General features: G+C 45.1%; 1 protein-coding gene across 2 annotated transcripts in view; it reads right to left on the minus strand.

Moving 5' to 3' along the window:
- Positions 1–19,299, minus strand: part of LOC125022342 (BAH and coiled-coil domain-containing protein 1-like) — a 61,728-nt gene extending 42,429 nt beyond the window's left edge. The window contains exons 1-2 of one of the 2 annotated variants that reach the window (XM_047608942.1): positions 17,742–19,299; positions 6,382–6,713 (exon numbers count right to left, since the gene is read on the minus strand). In XM_047608942.1, coding sequence (XP_047464898.1) covers positions 6,382–6,553 — 172 coding nt within the window. In that variant the 5' untranslated portion in view covers positions 6,554–6,713; positions 17,742–19,299. Of the gene's footprint in view, positions 1–6,381; positions 6,714–10,091; positions 10,267–17,741 lie in introns of those variants that run through there. The other variant, XM_047608941.1, reaches the window with a different exon arrangement.
- Positions 19,300–20,325: the final 1,026 nt, after the last annotated feature.

Genomic DNA, 20,325 nt, shown 5'->3' on the forward strand with positions numbered 1-20,325 from the left:
AATGAATCGGGTAGAGAACCAAAACACAACAGCCGGGGAAAAAGGGCCCCGGCTGAGTCAAACGAGTCAGCTCGAGTGACGATGAGTCAGGCATAAATGTGACCCTGAGACGGATGAAAAAAAAAACAAAAAAAAAAAAAAACGGCCCGTCTCAGGTGTCGGTTGCCGCCGCGATAAGGGTTGCCGTGTTTTCTTTTTTTTTTCTTTTTTTTGCGGTGTGCATTTTCAAGGGGTGCAGACCTGTGGATGTGGCCAGACCGTGACATCATGTCTGTCCACCCCTAAGTGATGTCACCTCTCTGTCATGTTGCGTAAACAGGGAATTGCCCTGACCCCCCTGAAGAAGAGGAAAGCCATAAAATAGGTGGAATTATGGCGTCTGTTCACACACACACACACCTTCTTTTCACGTGTCTTTTTCATGCAGTCATGTCACAAATAAAAGCCACACAGCAGCCACATATTCAAACACCTTACGCTGTGTTTTTCAATGAACACACACACACACACACACACACACACAGAGTGAGAGCCCCCCCTCCCTTCCCCTGCACAGAGTAAGAAGCTGTTTTAGCCTTGTGTTTTGCGGGCTGTTTAAAATGTCATTTTTCTCTCGTTTCTCCGACTTCAAAGGCGCCTCACTGAGCTCTCACCCCCTCTTGCCAAATCCTCCAAACGTTTCTGATTTAGTGAGTTGGCCGTGTGCCGAGCGGCACCGGGACGGGCCCGTTAACAACCGGCCGAGCAGTGGGGAGACGGGGAGGCAAGAAAGGGAGAAGGGAGAAACAAATGAGGCAATGTGGAAGAGGAGAGGAAGCAGGCTGAAATTGAGACAGAAATAGGAGGAGCGCCCGGAGAGGAGCCGGTCCGCTAACAACGCAAGGAGGCGATGGGTTTGTGAGGAGTTGGATAGAGGTGGGAGATGAATATAAGAGGTGTGTGTGTGTGTGTGTGTGGTGGGGTGGGGTGGTTGATTGAAAAGAGAAGAGAGCAAAGGGGGGAAGAGAGGGGTGGGCAGGGCTGTGGGCAGGAGGAGAAGGAGGAGGAAGGAGGGCTGTAGCACCACTCGAAAAGCTGAGAGGAGCGAATGCAGCGGTGAAGGGGAAGCGAAAGAGGAAGGCAGAAGGAGAGGAGGAAGAGGGGAGGGCAAGCATGCGGTTAAGGAGCAGCGAGGAAGACGGGGGGAGGAAGTGGAGGCCCGGCCAGTGAGGGACGGAAGAAGAAGAAGGAGAAAAAGGGGAAAAGGGAGACAGAGAGAGAGAAAAAAAGAGCACATGGACACAGGAAGTCTGGCGCTTTCCATTCACATGCCAAGTCATCAGATGGTAGTGTGTGTTCACACCCCGGAGATGTCGCAACCAAATGCACCCCACTCCCTTCAAATCACTGCTACCGACAATAAGCAGCTGTTCTCGTGTTGGATGAGAGTTGGAGATGAGACAAAAGTCTTTCTGTCGCACTGGCAAATGCGCGTCAGAACAAATGCAAGCTTCACTCAAAACTCTCAACATCAAAAGGAGTCCCCCCCCCTTCACTTAATATATTCACTTTTTTTTTTTTTATCTTTCCACCGACGTGACCTTTTAGACAGCTCAAATCTTGGTCACAGTTACTCCGGGGTCAATTTGATTAGATGCAGGAATATATTAAAATGGTGCGCCGCGGTTTGCTGGAAATATCAAAGCATACACAAGAGTCTAATTTGTAATGGAAATGCCTTTAATGACTTTACTGGCCTTACTTAATGACTTAATGCTTTTAACGTGTCAACAAATTTCAAACAGTCAGACTCATTTAACTGATTTCTTTGGCCTTCCTGCATATTTTAGCTCACATTTAGATAAGAGCGGTAATGATGTGGGTGTCAAATCAGCTCGCCGATATGTTGGGACCCACCAAATGGAGTGTGTACGTTGAATGCCATGGAAGAAATCTGAAGCCTTTGAACGCTATAAAAATCACATTTACTCGGAGAAAGTGTTATTACTTTTTTCAATCCAAAAAAAAAAAAAAAAATGCTAAAGACGGTTTTTGTTTTCTAAATCAGAATTTGCTCTGTAAATTATTCAGCATTTCTATAAATTATAAAAACTACCCATTGTCGTTTGTGGGTTTCTGCTCACACACACTTGGTGAAGTCGAACCGTGAAGCTTTATTGATCCAAAGTGGCGAGTCAGTTTAGATTTTTCTTCCCTTGAACTGAACTGAATTGACAGTTTACAGTCTTCTTCTTCTTCCTCCTCCTCTTCTTCTAATTCGCCGCATCCAGTCGCAGCTTGGCTGGCCGGAGCTTTCACCAGCTGTCTCCTCCGCGCAGGGGGTCGTCTTGCACGCCGCACCCGAGATGTGCCCCCTGTACCTTGGGTAGCGTTGGTTAGTTGCGAGAGGGGGTGGGTGGGTGGGAGTGGGGGTGCTCATCCACTGCTGACTCATCTCCCAGACACACACACACACTGAGGCAAGTGTCTCCTCTCGCTCTTTCACTCACTCACACTCTTGAGAGGCAGAGGAGACGCCAGGCTGTGGAGTCGGGGATGGCGGCCAGTGGGTGCTGTCAAGCGGTGGTAATCTGACTGGATTACCAACCAGGTGGAAACATTCAGCCTATCCACTCGCTCTACCCCTCCACACCCCGCCTCTTCCCCCTCCTCCGTCCATCACCGCTTCTCTTTTTCCGTTTCTCTCTTTACTTACATTACTTGCACAGGGCTTCCCTCCGTCCTCGCCTTTTGACATAATAAGCACCCCACGCAGACGCTAATGTGCGTCTGTGCTAACTACAGACCCTTTGTATCTCTAATTTCGCAAGCGCGCAGCTACCCAAGGAAAACCCAAACCCGCGCACACGCATCCCCCCTTCCCCGTGCGAGCGGTTTGTGTGCGAAGGTGTGTGCGGGTAGGTGGGTGAAGGGGCGTGTCCCGCCTGCGCTGCCGTGGCGATCAAAGCCGAAGAAACTTCCAAGAGAGCAGAGACGTTAGCGACAGCGTCGTGATGAATGGAATGGGCGGCTGCATGCTACACACACACACATATATACATATATAGAGAGCTACACACGTTTATAGCAGAGACGTGCAGAATTTAACTACAGGGTCTTCACTAACAAGACAGAACAGAGGGAGAGGAAAGGCGAAGAGATGGGAAAAGGGGGACTAGAGGGAGAAATGGCTCAGGAGACAATGGGCACAGAGGGGAAAATAAGAGCGAAGTGAAAGAGAGGTTATCTGGCCTAACCAAAACATCGTGATTATGGTTTATCACTTTTCCAGCGCGCAACACAGACGGGGATAGAGGCCGTCCTGTGACGGTGTGCGCAGCTGTGCGTGCGCGCACACATGACATGAATGTAAACTCTTTCCGTCTGCACCACTAGGTCACACACAAACTCTCTCACACATACACCATCGTGTAAACAAAAACCGTCTGCTGTCTGGGAAGTAACACACCTGTTCAATGACAAGCGCCGCCACGCCCTCCATAATACTGCACACCTGTGCTACTGCAGGCTAAACCTAACCTTAATCACGCGCGCAAGCGCACACATACACACACACTTGCACAACTACTGCCCAGGGGCTAACATCACAGAAAAAGGGAAGAAAGAGAAAGAAAGGCTGGAATAAAAGCAAAGCAGTTAAAATGGGAGGGGAAAGGGAGCAAGACAGACAGACAGAGACAAAGGCTTTCCCACTGCTCCTATCAGTAATCTAAACGCCTGTGTAATATCATTGGGGTTTTATCAAATGGGGGCTGAGTCTTATGGCGTTGGTATGCGTCTGTCATTCCATCACCTTGTCAAGCGAGACCATATTCAAGCAGACACCATGCTGATCTAAATAAGAGGCTTCGGCAAATTGATGGATTGCAGGTTTTCTGGGATATGAAGTAACAAGGGGGGGATGTCTTTTTTTTTTTTTTTTTTTACTTTGAATTTCTGTAAGTGATACACCCAGTTTCGTAGTGTGAAATCATAAAAAAAGTGCGAGTGTGTGTCCTTACAAAGATCTGAAACAAACCCCTGTCATTGCCCCCCACCTTCCCCCTCCTCCCTCCCCCCTGCCCTGCTATGGCCAGCTCCACATCATATCTACCCCCTGTGCCGAGGCCTAGGGCCAGGCATATAGAGCTCTCCGAATCTCTAAGGGGGGCAAGGACAAAGGTAACCCCCCATCCTAACCTCCCAGCAAACACACGCACACACACACACGCACACCCCCACCCCAAAACAACAATCCTCTGTGCCCATCATGTCAGTCAAAACCCCATAAGGGACATGCATGGAGAGTCTGGATATCTGGAATCTCAATACAGTGTCATGCACCTTGAGACCCAGGGAGAGGCCCTCTTGAATACATTTCAATAGCATTATCACCCTGCATTACAACGCTCATTCCCCCTTTCAACATTACAGAATCATTTTTAAATTGCGCCATAATACGTGTCAGCGAGTGGTGGTCTTTAAGCAGCTGCGCAGGTTAGAGGTATGTTTGGCACAGGTTTAAATAATTATAAATAAATATATTAATAAAAAAAATGACATGCCCTTATTTTAGACCCAAACAGTTCAGTGAAATTTAAAGGAGGCGTGCAGTCGGATTTCTCTCAAAATATACATAATGTTTTATCAACTTAAAACAAGATCTTCAATATTCTAAAATATATATAAATATGTAGTAATGTAGAGGAATAATTATGTAAATTATTTAATAACTATCACAGCATAAAACAAGTATGTATTTCAGAATAATTCAAGGTGAATGTTAAATGCACTGTATTTAGGCAATTAAATTATTTGAATTATATATATATATATGTCATATAATAGAACATTGAATATAAATATACCCACTGTATAAAATATGTGGATGAAATTATGGAAAAAATTATGTGCAGAATTTTATGCATTATATTGATGTTAAACATGACAGATTTGGAAATGTGTTCACACGGGTCTGAAACAAGGCAACTGATAAACATGTTGCAGTCTTAAGTCTTAAGAACCTGAAGCAAATGTCAAAATTGTTCACTTCCTACAAAGCAGCTAAACGAATAAATAAATGAGCGGGTTAACTGGAAACCGTGTATTTTTGTGGCAAATCTATTAGAGTTATAAATCCTGGCTGGACGTGTGTGTCGGTTTTACTGTTGCGTAAAACTGCTGAATGTGGAGATAAGTGGAGAAGGAAGATACGTGGAGCCTACACGCACACAGCAAGACCGTGGTGTTCGGTTTTACGAAGCCGCTGCATTTGCAAATGATAATTAATGAGGTTTCTCATCGGACACGTTTACATTCATTCAGCTAGTGCAGTATACACACAAATAGAGTGCACTGTATGATTTCGAGTGCAGCCTTTCTTCCTCTGTCTCTCCACACACACACACACACACACTCAGAGAGAGAGAGAGAGACACACACACCCCTCCCTCATTGAGCCAGGATACCAAAGCTACTTGTTAAATCTAATGCATGCACTGTCAACCCATTCGCACCCCGTCACGTCCCCGCTCAATATAGAAACCGGATTTTCTGGTATTACCCGCACCTCTATTAGCCAGAGCTCGCCTCCACCCCCCACCAATGCGACCCCCAGTTCGCGACCAGTACGCGCCAGCATGAGCCCCGAACCCACCGGCACCAAACCAACGTCTTCATGGAGGAGGAGGGGGGAGAGGGGAGGAAGAGGAGGCGCGGGGGGGGTGGCGTCTCACGTGAAACTCGCTCACAGCTTTAATTTATTGTTTAATGGGAAATATAAGCGGTGGAATAACCCAATTCTAATTAATTACACCAAATGCCAATTATTAGTACTTTACTAATTGACGAAACCATACAAATCTGTGATAAGATTATGCCACTGCGAGCGCCCAATAATCCCTGTTTGACAGAAACCAAACATACCCTGGAATATTTCTTTACTCTCGAGGTTTTAAACTAAAAAAAAAGAACACACAGGAAAAAAAAACTAAAAATAAACAAGAGAGTCTATGTTGTAAATTTAGAGTTAATCTAATTTACAAAAGAATGAACATTTCCCACTGTGTTGTATATTTCCGCTTTTATCTACTGACACGTTACATTTATTTTCTCGTATTACGCGCAGCAGTTATTTAAGAAGTGACCCGTTAAATAAAGCAAAATATAAAAATCCACGAGATAATTATGCTCCTTTACATGTTTGTTTGTTTTTTAAATTCCCGCAAAGTCAGGACGGTTTCCTTCCACGTTAAATTCTGGTGCGTCCCTAACGAGCTCCAAGGTTCCCCAAGTTTGCAATGTGGACAACATATGCCTCAGACAAAAGAGGGTAGGTGCCGTTTATAAATCCACACGTTCCGTTCCCTTTTCATTCACACGCAGGACCCTTTCAAAACTGACCTGAGTGCGGACCCATGGAGAGGTGGGATGAGTAGTATTTCCCGGGCTGGAAGTGTGCCGGGTGCTGCACAGAGCCGTGACCGCCTGGCGCCATCCGAGACGCGGCGCTGTGAACCAAGGCGCTCCGCTCCGTCAGGAGGTGGTGCGGAGGAGCGAAATCTCGGCTTTCCATCCCGATGAGAACCGATAAATCCCAAATCCAAAGTAAAATCCGGAGGCACCGAAGGTTTCAGGCACCCAGATGCAAATAATCCCTTTTATGAACTTCGGGCTCCCCTCGCATTGAGCGGAGTTTTGGCTTTGCAGTGTAGAAACTGAGTCCCCGTCATGTCCTACAAAAGAGAGAGCAGGAGACGAGTCAAAGCGCTGACAATAATGAGCCAAGCAGAAATGTAGCGCCGAAGAAAAGGGCTGAACTGAGAGACACTCGCTGTTCCTGTTTAGACAAACATGCAGCATTTTCAAAAGACAATTCACATTCCACAGAAAGCGCCACATTTGCACGTTATCTACTTTTAACGACGACCCACGCCAGCCCAGCGGGACGAGTGGAGTCTGCTCAGCGCAGAGCAGGGTGAATTTTAAGTTCATGTGGATTTACTCATACATCGATGGCCCCAAAAACAGCAGTCTTCCCCACCTCCTCCTCCCCCTCTTCCTCCTGTGACCAAACACGGTACAAACAACGCACGCGGGAGCTTTCTTTATCAGCGAAAAGAATGGAGGGGAGAAGGGAGATTGGGCCCAGGTACAAACAAACGCGTATACAGTACAAGAGTTCACAGCTGCAAGAAGATTCTCTCGTTGAAGGAGGAGCTGTTAAGTCTTTAGACTCGACAAGGACCGGCCATAAACAAGCTGGACCTCGGGGCTCCTGCACTAAAATATTAAGAAAACCATCTGCGCGTAGCAAGAACGCATAAAAGCACCTTAAATAAATAAATAAATAAACAACAAAAAAATCCTTCTGAGGAGTAAAATCTACACCCCAAACGGAAAGAAACACACACATTCCAGCGTTGATTAATGTCGGTTGTTTATGTAAATTGAGTTTGATTTATTCGCGTAGGATATGTGTAAGAAAATCAGATCCCCCCCTGTCCTCACAAACTTTAAAGGAGTGCTTATTAATTTATATTTTAAAATGTATACATGTGGGCTGATGCAGGCTCCAGCGTTGTTTGCAGTGTGGCTTTTATAAATTAAATCTGGCTCTGCTGCTCCTTTTTATGTATTTGCCAAAGTTGTTTCGCCATCACAGTTGGACTTTTTATAGACTGCACCGCTGCAATCAGGATTATTATTTGTCGAGGGGGGGCTGCTTATTAATGAAAACGGCGTTGAAACAGCTATTTCCATCAACTCCTACGAGTCAGCAGCAGTGGCCCCAGCCTCCTGACAATGGCAAACGCCATACATCTCTGTTACATATACTGTGTGTGTGTGTGTGTGTGTGTGTGTGTGTGTGTGTGTGTGTGTGTGTAGAGGCTGCACTGTAATCACAAACACAAATCAAATCGCCTTTATGCTCCGGCGTGGAAGAGTGTGGCAATAAACAGTGAAACAGAAAAAGGGAATCATCGACTTTGTATGTACACCTCATACCCTGGGTCATTTGCTTAAATAGGGCTCCCCGTGAGGAGATCTGGGTGCCTGCTTTCGACCCAAACCCACCTCAGCAGTCCATCTATTAGGCCTCTCGATGCATGGCACGTCCATCTAGCGCTCTGTAGATGCTGATAGCACCTCCCAGGAACCAACGATAAAGGAACAAAGAAAATATCAAATGCTCCGGTGGACCAGGGGCTTATGAAGTGCACAAGGATATAGCCTGCACGAGATTTGGATATTCTCCCTTAACATACAGTTGTATTCAGATTCTCGGCTCTCGCACACACGCTGCTCAAGGACTAGTTCAGGAATTGTGTTTTTTTTTTTTTTTTTTTTTTTTTTTTTTGAGTGTGTGTGTGTTGGGGTGTTGGGGGCGGGGGGGATGTCTTCAAAGTTCCTCATCTCTGACAGATCTGCAAATTCATTCCTGAATGTGTGCGTCCAGTGCGTCCAAGCACTCCAACGAGGATAAAAATGTAAAATATCCAACTATTTCCACAAAAGAATATTCAGCCAAACTGCACGTAAATAATTTAATTTCCCGTTTGTCCGCGAGAATCTTTTTGAACACATCTAGTCGACAGCAAGTGGGGGGGAAAGAATGAAGGTAAAAAGGAGCAGAAAACGCTGGCTACTGCGAGCGCTCGGGGAAGGCAAATGGACTCTCCCCTGTCCCCTAGGCTGTGAGAAACAATGGCCCTTCTCTACGGGACATCAATCATAAACCACTCTCCTCTGACATTTGTCTATACATTTTTAAATTTTCAGGCCGTAAACACACGTCCCGGGTGTTTACATTCCACGTCAACAGAGAGCCACTCAGGCTACATTTAACAACCTGAATCTAAATCCCGTGTTATCACACGCCACGCAAACAAAACGACGTGAGCAGATCGCGCGTAACAGTTTGAGAAAATGATCATTTGGATCCGCCGTAGTGGTAGTATCGTGAGTATGTATGTGTGTACATACGTGGAAGGCGTTCAGGCTTCCTTCCACTCAACCCAGACCCCCCCACCCCCCAAACCTCTCTCTCTCACACACACACACACCTCCCAAACACACGCACGCACACCTCCACCATCACTGCCCTGGAAAGGGTCAAACTATCGCCAGGCGAAAATACCCCCTTACAAAAGTAACCACCGCTGGTCAAGACGACGCTACATGAATTAAACACAAAAGCCAGCAAATCGGCACAGAATTGTGTTTGTCAGATCTAATATAGTTGGGATTTTCCGCAAAAAAAATAAAAATAACACGCCATTTGAACGCCAAAAAGCTATTAAATCGTAAATGCGCGGACAAAAAAATAAAGAAAAAAGAACTAAAATGCATTTACTTTTAAAGTGGTCCAGAGGCCAACTCTCTGCCTTCAACAATATTGCAATAAAGTAAAGTCACAACCCATAACCGGCGCACTAAATCCGGATATTCAGAGGCCGGCTAAACAGGAGAGACAAGCCCGACTGAGCCGAAGGCAGCGCGGCGTCTGCGCAGCCTTCTCACCGAGGGAGCGCTGCAGCTTGCAATAAACCTCTCTCAGCCTCCCTTCCTCCCAGCGACGCTCACGCGACAGGGAACTAACAAGGAAATAATGTACATTTTATAATCCATAAAACAATGCGCAGAGGCGCCTGGGATGATTTGAAGTGGTCCTGAATGAATTAGAAACACACAAGCGATTTTGGCTGTGAAGGGAGGTCAAATCAGAAAGTGACACACACACACACCGTCCACAAGCTCAGCCCTGCACGCTGGACAGGAAACAGAGAGAATAAGCTGTCTGAAACGAATCCCTCAAAATACTGCAAAAAATACCGAGATCTGTTGATTTAACGCTGAAAGGGGGGATGCCTTCAGATTATTATTCTGTGAGGTACACAGAGCAGTCACATCAGCCTGTGTTTTAAAATCTCGCCTCTAAATGTGTGACAGCGCATAACGAGTTTTTTTTTTTTTTAAATTAGATAAAATTCTAGATTTAGATCATCCTGTCTTGCATGAAGGACTTTAACTGAAGGCGACATTCAGCACAATAAAAAGGAGGAAAAAAAAACGCAGTTGTAAAAAATAATATATATATGTGTGCTACTTACTGGTAAGTTCTATCCATTGTATGGCAAGCAGGGTGTAATGAAAGAAAAAGTACAAAAATATTCAAAGAGAAAATCCCCGAGTCGCAGAGATGAAACATGTGGGATTGATTACATCCTATGCTGCTGCAGACTGTGGTGTGCAGTCAGTTGAGGTATGGGAGAGACGCATCGTAGAAGTTCAGGCTTGTAGTGAATCGAGGCTCGTTCATGCAGCCGGAGACTCAGACACGCCGGGAGGAGGAGGAGGGGGAGGAGGAGGGGGAGGAGGAGGAGGAGGAGGTTGAGGTTGAAGGGGTGTGTGTGCGGGGAGGGGTGGACGCGCAGGCCTATTGGTTTGAGAACGACAATGTGAAAGCGTGCCCGTGAGGCGCTCCCCCACCTCCGCCCCCACTCCACCCTTTCCTTCCCCCCTCCCCCCCCCCCCCCCCCCCCCCCCCCTCCCCCCCCCCCCGCCACACACACACACACACACACACACACAATTGCTACCACCCCCTTCGACGGGAAACACAGGCCGCCATTGGCTGCAGCGCGGAGCCAATGAGGAAGCAGCCGGAGCCGCGGAGCGAAACGGCGGGCGTTTGATTTGCAACCCTCGGCGCGCTGCGTGCGCAAGCAAATGCGAGGAGACAAGCGGCACAGCTCGGCGCTGTTCGGCGCGGAGAGAGGAGAGGAGCCGGCGCTGGCTGCACTTTCTGATCGCTGGTGGAGAGCAAACAGCATCTAGCCTATTCCGTGTGATCCCGCTGCAGTAGAGCTCAGATGCCGCCTGCGCTGTGATATCGGTATTTTGCTGCGTGACAGTGATGATGTGATAGTTTTATTGATGCTCCTTTAGGGAAACGGGCTCTCATGCTTGCCCCACTGCACGTGTTTTGCTAAATAAATCCTTATTAGGGGGGCGTGCAGGCTCTGTCTGCAGTCTGAGACATTTTGCACAAATTAAGATACGAGAAGTTTAGGGCCTATAATTAATAGACCTACAGTTAAGTGTGAATTTGACATAATTAATTCGTCCAGTGGGATACTTGGGAGTAAATCAAATTTGTCTGCTTAACCTATAAACTCAAATCCTCCTTTGATCGCAGCTCTCAATGAGCAGCCTTCTTCTATCGGCTGATTTAATCTGTCAATATTTCACATATGTAACAACATTAGAAACGACCCGCAGGTTAACATGGGGAAAGGGTTAATAAAATTATTGTTTTCTTTCCTTTCTTTTCTTTTGTTTTTGTATTTATGAGGGGGATTTGAAAGGTTACAGGGAAATAAACGGCACACATTATATTATATTCAGTATTGTCTTTTTGCGACTTAATGTCTGTTTACCTGTCTCTGTTTCTGTCACACACACACACGCATAGACACACACACACACAAGCGGACAAATTGAATCACTGCGTAATTTGAAAGCATTACTGTCCTCGGGGTTAGCCCTGCGCACGGTTCACTAATTTAGCCAATTAAAAGTGGAAGGATATGGGCTTGTGTGTTTCCATGTCGAAATATATGAGCTGCTATAGGCTAATATTCCCGTCCCAGGTTTGTTTATACGTGGAGGCAAAGGGTTAACAACTCAGGGCTTCGGCGCTGCGGAGCTCCTGATTGGTTGGCACGCTGCCAGAGCGCTGTCAATCACCGAGTGTAAACAAGGCTCTGATTGGCTGCTGGCCAGTCCGCACTGGGCTGCCTGAAAAAAGCAATTACTGCCCCTGCGGTTTCAAGGCGGCCCCGCGCTGAACGATGAAAGGAGATAAGGAGGGGCGGTTTCAAGGCGCCCCCCACGGCGAACCCCGTTGGCCCCAGAGCAAAAGGAGAGTCAAGAGTGACTAAATCAAAGGGAATACGGTAAAAGGGGGGGAAATTACACGTTGTATTAAATGTAGAGGCTAGATTTGCGGAATGGTGCAATAACAACTTTGTGTTTAGAAAATGGAGGAGAGAACGGCAACAAGAACCGGAAAACAGCTATTGCGCTGCCGAGAAGGAGCTCCTTTTTTTTTCCACAAATATGGAGGGAGAAAAGTTTTTGTCCACGAAGGAGACGATGAAAAGAAAGTCGTGGGTTTGTTATTAATGAGAATTGCAGGATTTTCTCAACAGAAATTAAAACAATTGTATTCTAATATGTATCTGATTGTGCTGTTGCGCACACACACACAAAAAAACACGTTGACTAACTTTTATTGCCAGTAATTAAGTGGACATTTCCGAGTTGCACGGGAGCTAAACGGTATGTCGCCTAATAATATATATATATTTTTTAATTTCTGTTTTTTCCTGAAAGGCGAACAAATGAAGTTTAACTAGAAACACTCGGCTGCTCCCATTATTGAACACCAAATAAAATCATTTTTTTAAAAAAAAATCAATTAAAGATAACACAAATTTACATTGAAATTATAAAATATATGCATATAAAACCACACAATTTCCAAAACCTCAATATTTTCTTTTTTTCCCCATACGTTCAAATAATGTCTCAGAATAAAAATAAAGCAGCAAGGCATAAAAAAGTCAGAATCTTCCAGCTCGCATGCTTTCTAGCTGAACTTCTCCAGGGCTGACAACAGTGAACACGCACCTCATAAAGTATATGCAGACTGCTCCAACTGATGTCCCTTTACATTAAAACAGAGACTCTCTCCTTTGCTTTGGTCCGGCCCCAAACAAAACACACCGGGGGGAGAAAAAAAAAGAGAGAGAGAGAGAGACCCAAGCTGGTCTGCAGCTCAAAGATAGCCTACAACACTGTATGCACGGAGCAGAGCCACGCTTTCATCTATAGAGTGAAATTAATATATAATTCAAATCAAATAAGGCCAGAGCGAGCAGATTTATCACGTCTGTAATTAGATAATCGTTACCGTCTTTTCCCATTTACATAGCAGCCTGCTATGTCCGAGCCCTGCGCCCTCCAAAAGGCTTCAGACACCACGTGTCTGCACACACACACACACACACACACACACACACACACACACACACACACACACGCACAAAGCTCACATCTACAAAATCTGTGCAGACTTCCACAGTGAAATGTGCTCTATAATGCCAGTTCTAAGACACATCTGAATGATAGTGTTAGACCATGGCGGACCGTTCGAGGTGGCCAAAACAAACGGCGCGCCGTGAACGCCACCAAACACGCACGTATTTGTGCACTCCCAATAGGAGAAAAAAAAATATTAATTATTTAAACGTGATGCTGGTGTAGGTTATCTTGCAAGCGAGGGGCCCGGAATCTGCCAGGGAGTTTAGATCCAAATGTGACATTTATTTCATCTCAGCCAACAGGTTTTTCAAATTCACAGTTCCCGAGCTATTAATACTGAAAAAAAAGAAAAAAAAATCGTGATAAAAAAGTGTAAATTTCGCTGTTAGGATTTTTGCATTAACCCTTACTGTGAAGGAGGAAAACCCGTCGTTTTCTCATTCTAATAGCTGGTCAGGAATCAATGCCAGGAAACGTCGACGGAGCCTACAATAACCTACCCACAGCGCATTGTATGTATATGTGCTATATGTGCAATAGTTCCAGAAGTGTATATTATGGAGCGACTCGGTTTCCTCCTTCTCTCCCCTGACAGTGTTGTCCTCGGCACTAATGACAGAGGGACAATAAAGAATCCTGTTCCGCAGCTCACAAAAGGAGGCCGCCACTTAAAACAGAAATCTGCATTTAATTTATTTAGTGACAAGGAAAAGCCTTTTATAGCTTGATTTTTATTGGTTCTTTTTCACTTGAAAAGGTGGGGGCTGCCTGTGTGTGTGTGTGTGTGTGCGTAAAGAGAGAGGAAAGCATAACACACGCACCCCAGCCTCCTCCGGTCCGTGTGCCAGCGCTAGCTGCCCTATACTGTGGGGTGTGGGTTGGGTGGGGCGAGGTGGGGTGGTAATTAATGCGGATTGACTGATTGCTCTTGAAACAGACCGGTCCTGCGCGCGGATTGTCCCCGAGCAATGAAGCGTTCCTGACTGACACTTTCCACCTTCCCTTCTTCGCTTCCTCCTTCCCCAGTTTTTCCCCTCTCTCTCCCTCGCTCTTCTCCCCCACGTTTTCTTCCCGCACGGCCAGACCTGTGCGCGACACTCCTCTCGTCCCGCGGCCCCCTTTTTTGCTGCCGTCCAGCCCGGTCAGCAGAGCCACTTCTCTCCCCGCGCTGCTCTGCAATTGCGGTGTCACAAGTTGAATGAAAAACAAACACAGCATGCCAGCATTATTTATAGGTTATTGTCATACGTTTATGCTTTTGTTTCCACGCCGTACGAGACTGTAATTTTGTGGAACTTGACATGAATAAGTTTAGCGCTGCGTTTTTTTTCTTTTTTCGTAAATAAATAAATAAAAGAACGATGCAACTTAATTTAAAGAAGACGTGTTAGTATAGCTTTACGCACGTTAAAAAGCGGATAGCAAAAGTGTGGTTTAATTGTTCTCGCCCCCTCAAAAAAAAAAAAAAAAAAAAAAAAAAGAATGAATTGAAGAAACTTTTGAACTGTTAAAAGGGACCAGGTTTGAAGAAAAACATAATTCACAGTGAACGGGAAACACATTGGCGAAGCTGGTTTTAAATGAGGTCCAAATGGGGGAGCTGTCTCCACGGGAGGCCCTCCATGCAGGGCAGCCATCCTATTCTCACCAGATATTTCTGATAGCCCTTTAATGATGAGAATTTCCAAACAGGGTCGTTCACCAGGGAGACGCCCCGGCTATCTAAGGTGGTGCAACCCCATGAGACAATAGAGCCATATTAGAGCAGAGAAGAAATGCAGCGCTGCCAAGCTTATGAAAAACAAGGCAGCTCTGTGCGCTCTGGGCGTGTAGCAGCGGCGATGTGGGCACGCCGTTCAGAAAGAACCTCTTTCCCCTTTTTTTTTTTTTTTTTTTTTTGAAATGGTGGCCGATACATTGTAAATATTAACCTCGACAAACAACAATGTCGCCCACAACGATAGAAGAAGACGTGATGAAGTCAGAAGTTGACTGGACACAAAAACAACATGACCTTTTCTTCTCTGTGTGCGCAGGCAGGACAGATGCTGCTATTTCTGATCATCCTGACAGAGAGGCTGGAGAGGAGCTCATGGCTCTCCCTCTCACACACACACACAACGGGGTCAGGAAATATGAAATGGTTGGCATGAAAAATAAAACGTTCTCTATTAAGAAGAAGAAAAAAAGACCGTAAAACCCGAAACATGTTGCCATGTAAAGGCACACGTCTCCAGACGCCTTTAGATCGAGCACGATAGTGGAGCTGAGGGAGATGATGATGGTGGCGATGATGGTGACAGAAGGCATAGCTTGGGCACCAAATTAGTACCTGTCACACAGCCATATATCTGACTGTAACCACCACGGGGCCTGTATGGACGACATGAAAGCACCAGCATCTATTTACGGGCCATCAAAACACGCAGGTGGAGGCTTTAATTACCATTACCGTTTGAACATAAACAGCCGTAGCGTGCTGTCCTGCATGAACGTTGTGCTGTTTGCACAAGTTTGTATCTACAAGAAGGAGTATTGAATCATAACAGTTTCTGAAATTATGATATTACACATGCAAATAGTGGGATTAACTATATCGTGTGTCTGGCGTGCGAAGGGACCACCTAAACCAGGGTGCTACCTCCATTTGTGTAATATTCCAAAATTTTGACAACACTTCCCCCTCTGGAAACATGTGTGCACTTGTGCGCACACGGGACGTTGGAAATGAATGAGTGTTTTCTTTTCCAGTATCGCACGAAGATCATGAAACATATTCAATTGGTAAATCTCTCAACGCGGCGAATCCAGGAGTGTTAAAAGTGTTAATGTAACGCTAAGTGTCTCCAGGATGGGCCAAGGGGTCAGGAGGTCAGCTGACCCTCCGCAGCTGATGACGCCGAGAGACGCCATCGATTCCCTCCACGCCTCCCGGGTTTTATTTCACAACACATGCCTTTGTGTTAACAGCGACTTAGGCTTCGATTGAATGGACAGGGAAAACTGTATTAAAACGTTGATCCCATTTCAAATATACAGTCTAGTCCTCTTGAAGTGTTGCGCAACCACACTGGTCATATCTTCACAAAGCAACATGTAGCTCTAATCTTTCAAGTCTAGATCAGCTCCCAAAAGGAAACCCACCCAACTACAATTTAATTTAGCATTTGGGGAAACATCTCACACTAAACAATTTCTACGGTAATGTAAAGTTAAATTTTCAAAATTTCATGAAAAAAATAGATTTTAATCTGAACTCCTATGTCCACAATGAAACGTTTTTTTATTGTTTGCAGAATTTATTAAAATAATACTCAAATTTCAGTTGTCCTGGAATTAACTCCAGAATTTTAGCTGATTTGGGGACATTTGGATTCAAATTGTGTTGTCCTATAACAGTTGTCATTATTTGGTTATTTAGTAAATAAAACAAAATAAAATAAAATAAAATAAAATAAAATAAAATAAAATAAAATAAAATATGCACCCTGGAGCTAAAAAGTTTTCTTCCCTGTCTCCGCACCTCTAAAGTGTCAGTGCGTAAATTCAACCAAATTAGTGAAACGTCGGCGTCAACGCCACATCTGACCGTCGCATTACCCCGAATTATTTCCATTTAAGACTGCGAATTCATAATATTTGCAACTTTATTTATGACTTAATTAAAAAGTTGGATTACGAAAGTAAAGTAAATGATGTGTGGGGGTGACGTTGTTTAAAAAAAGGAGAAAAGAAAGAAAGAATAGAAAACGACAAAGGCAGAAATCCCAGCAACAATGTCTAAATCCAGGATCAACTACACAAACCTTTGTCTTTACTGACACTTTATCAAACTAAGTCAGAAATCAGAGAGCTTTTGTGTTGCCAAAGCTCTGGGTGGTGTGTGTGTTCGCGCGCGCATGTGTGTGTGTGTGTTAGAGAGAGAGAGGGAGGCAGCAGCTCAGTATGACTATCCTCATACAGTTTTACCGTGTAACTTAATATAAGAGAATAAGCCCGACAAAGTATAACACCCAACTTAGTGTGTGTGTGTGCGTTCCACTATATCCCCCACACCTCACCATCAGGCCCTAACTTTCTTACATGGGCAACATACTCAATGTCCACTTGTGAACGTCATAAAATCATCCATCTGTACTTGCCTGTTGCCAGGCAGTTATTTATAGGACGAAAATGTCTACATTTGTTGGAGGCATATACAAAACCGATTACGCAAAGTTTTAGTCCTAAATGTAAAGGAGCCTAAACACGTAATCCATACCCGTAAACAAACTGTACAGAGTCAAATAAATAAATTGAGCGTGGATGTTGGAGCCACGGCTCGACCCGTTTCAGAAAAAGAAATCAAGACTTTATAAACTGCAGGAATGTCAAACTGCGTGAAAATAGGAGAATAGTGTATATTTAAAGGCGCCGCGAGCATATAAATCACACGGGGAGCGATTAAACAAACACAAAATAACACCTACCCAACAAACAGTTGTCTCCGTATAGCGCACGGGTTCGGTCTAAAGACGGGAAAACAAACAGCCGAAGAGTCTTTCTTCCTCACAAAACTTGACAGATCGTGACAAATACCCTGCCTCTCCGCGCTCTATCCAAACCAACGCGCCTTCAAATGTATGGACTCAAATAGCGCCGCGATTACTTACACGATAACTCTTTGCTGAATTCATCCACCGAGGGATTTTCCCGAATACAACACCCGGATCCTGTGGATGTGAGTCTCCGTCAAGCTGTATAATAGCAAATTTATGTCTGGATGACGCTCCCTCTCTCTCCCACAATGGAGCTGAAGCGCTGACATTAAACAGAAAATTGATGGAGAAACTCTCCCTTTTCTCTCCCTGCCTCTCTTTCCCATGCACTCTCGTCTGGAGACTAGAGCTTTCGTGTATTTTCTTTCTTTTTTTTTCTTTCTTTCTTCTTTTTTTTTTTAAATCAGGGGAGGGGGCAAAGGGACATCATCAAGCATGCTTATGAGTTACACACCAGGAATACACCCACTCACATCTCCACCAACAAAGGTGGCGACCACAATTGCCTCGACACACATTTACGCACCGAGACACACGCTCTCGCACTCACACACACACACACACACACACCTTTTTCTGATCTGTTTTGTTTTCATTTGTGATTGTGCTGAACCGGATCTCTGAGTGGAAGTGGAAAAGGAGGAGGAGAGGAGGCCATTCACTCCTTCCACATGCATCTATCTGATATTCAGCGTGAGATTTTGCACCAAACTGCCTCCCTCCCCCCACCCGCTTCCTCGAGCCCTCACAAGTTTTTATCAAAGTGAACCACGTTGATTTTTGGTAACCACTGCTCTGTTTCTGCCTATGTGCTTAACCCATTACCGCGCTGTAGAGAAAGGCAGACGACACCACACAAAACAACTTTTTCTTTAAAGTATTTTTTTTAAACATATAATCCGAGTCTGACGTGAAAAGGAGCAATCAGCTCTTCTCTGGAAATCGAAGTGCTATTTGTTTATAGTGGCGGTTGTTTAGAAAATGATAGGCCTAATTACTGTCTGGAGGTCACGGTTTACCCACCTTTTCCAAATTCAACACTGGTTACACCAGCGCCTGCTATATGTGTACCCTATACATAGCCGCTCTCCAGGGTTTCAGAGGCATTTTGTGCGATGGATGACAGACCATGCACACACGGCTTCAATTGTAAGAGCGCTATAAACATTTAGCACAGGCGTTAAATAGTCCGAGGCATTTTGCGCGTTTGCCCCGCAGCCTTTGATCGCGTCCAAGCGGTCCAGACAAGTTTGTGCGTAAAAGTGAATTTATCTCCCCAATTCTTGCTCCACAGAAAGGGAGCTCAGTCTGCTCCGCTGCGTCGCTCTGGACTAAAGAAAGGACGATTTAAAGCAGCAGTGTGCAGCGGACACATACACGTTAAAACACTGGTTTCCTTCGGGGAGGCGTTGCACTGATAAACCGTCACCTATGCGTAAACGCAAATGAGGCGCAGGTTGGAGGTGAATGCGGAAGAAGCGAAGTCTAACCACTGAAGCTTGGAAATAAGCGCAAGGTAATGATTTCGGCGGTGTCTTCTGCCCTCCTTCCCAAACAGGACCTCAGCCTCGGCTTTCTCATCATCTCCCCCTGCAGCCCCCACTGGCTGCCCCGCGGGTCACCGCTTCAGGAGCACCACGTCACCATTAACCCGTGCATCACCGCGTCCGGGATAGAAGCAGGGCCGAGAGCCCCGTGGGTTTGAACAGAAGGAGGGAGGAGGGGGATCCTCAAGCTGGGGTGCGGGGACCTCCAGGCGTCCTGAAGGGCGGGTTCAGTGTGTCTGCTGCACAAAAAAAAAAAAAAAAAAAAAAACGGGAACAGGTTTCTTTTAATTTATTCCAATTCACCAAGCTACAGTTCACTGCAACAACTGTAATTAGTCTGCATGGGTTTACTCATTCTCTAAGTCAGCTGTTGTCCTGAATTAAGGATAAAATACATTGGGGGTATGGAGACGATCTTTTCTGCAAATAAAATGATCAAAGTGAGATGTTCGGCTTTTAGGAGTTCAGGTTTCGCGTCTTTATTTGACCGCAGTGTAACGTAGTGACCCGATGACACAATAATATCTCAACAGAGATTTTTTTAAGGAAGGACTGAGACATAAAACAGCCGACAATGACATCAGTCATTTCCATCTACCAACAAGAAATATGCTTTACCAGCCCCGGCAGGCAAATCCACTTAAACAAACTCAAAGTTCAAGTAATTCCGTTATGACTTTTTCCAAACTACAGCTGCCCTCATGGCTGTGTTGAAAAATAGAGGCTATTCTCAGGACCAAAAACAACAATGCATACATAAATCCTTCCAGCATGGTTTTGGCTTTACCTTTGAAAGGATTTATGGGAAGGGGAAGTGGGTGTGTCTCGGCATACCCCACCCACCAAGGAACATGACCTTCATTCCTTCATTTTGTCTCTGTAATGGCCTCCTGTTGCATTGTGGGTCATGAAGTTTGTGCACATGGCCAAATCATTTTATATTTACATTAAAGCCACAATGAATTTAATAACACGGTTTAAACTCTAATCTGAATCACAATCTACTTTTAAACGCACGTGTGACTTGTTTTACAAACTAAAACGTTATTTGTGTATTTTTTTTGTTTTACTTTTTTTTTTGGCATTTTAGCTTTTATCACTAATAAAAATAATTAAAAAATCAAGTGTTTTTACTGAATGGACCCCAATCA

This window comes from Mugil cephalus, chromosome 16, assembly GCF_022458985.1.
Source record: "Mugil cephalus isolate CIBA_MC_2020 chromosome 16, CIBA_Mcephalus_1.1, whole genome shotgun sequence".
In the NCBI taxonomy this organism is placed as follows: Eukaryota; Metazoa; Chordata; class Actinopteri; order Mugiliformes; family Mugilidae; genus Mugil; species Mugil cephalus.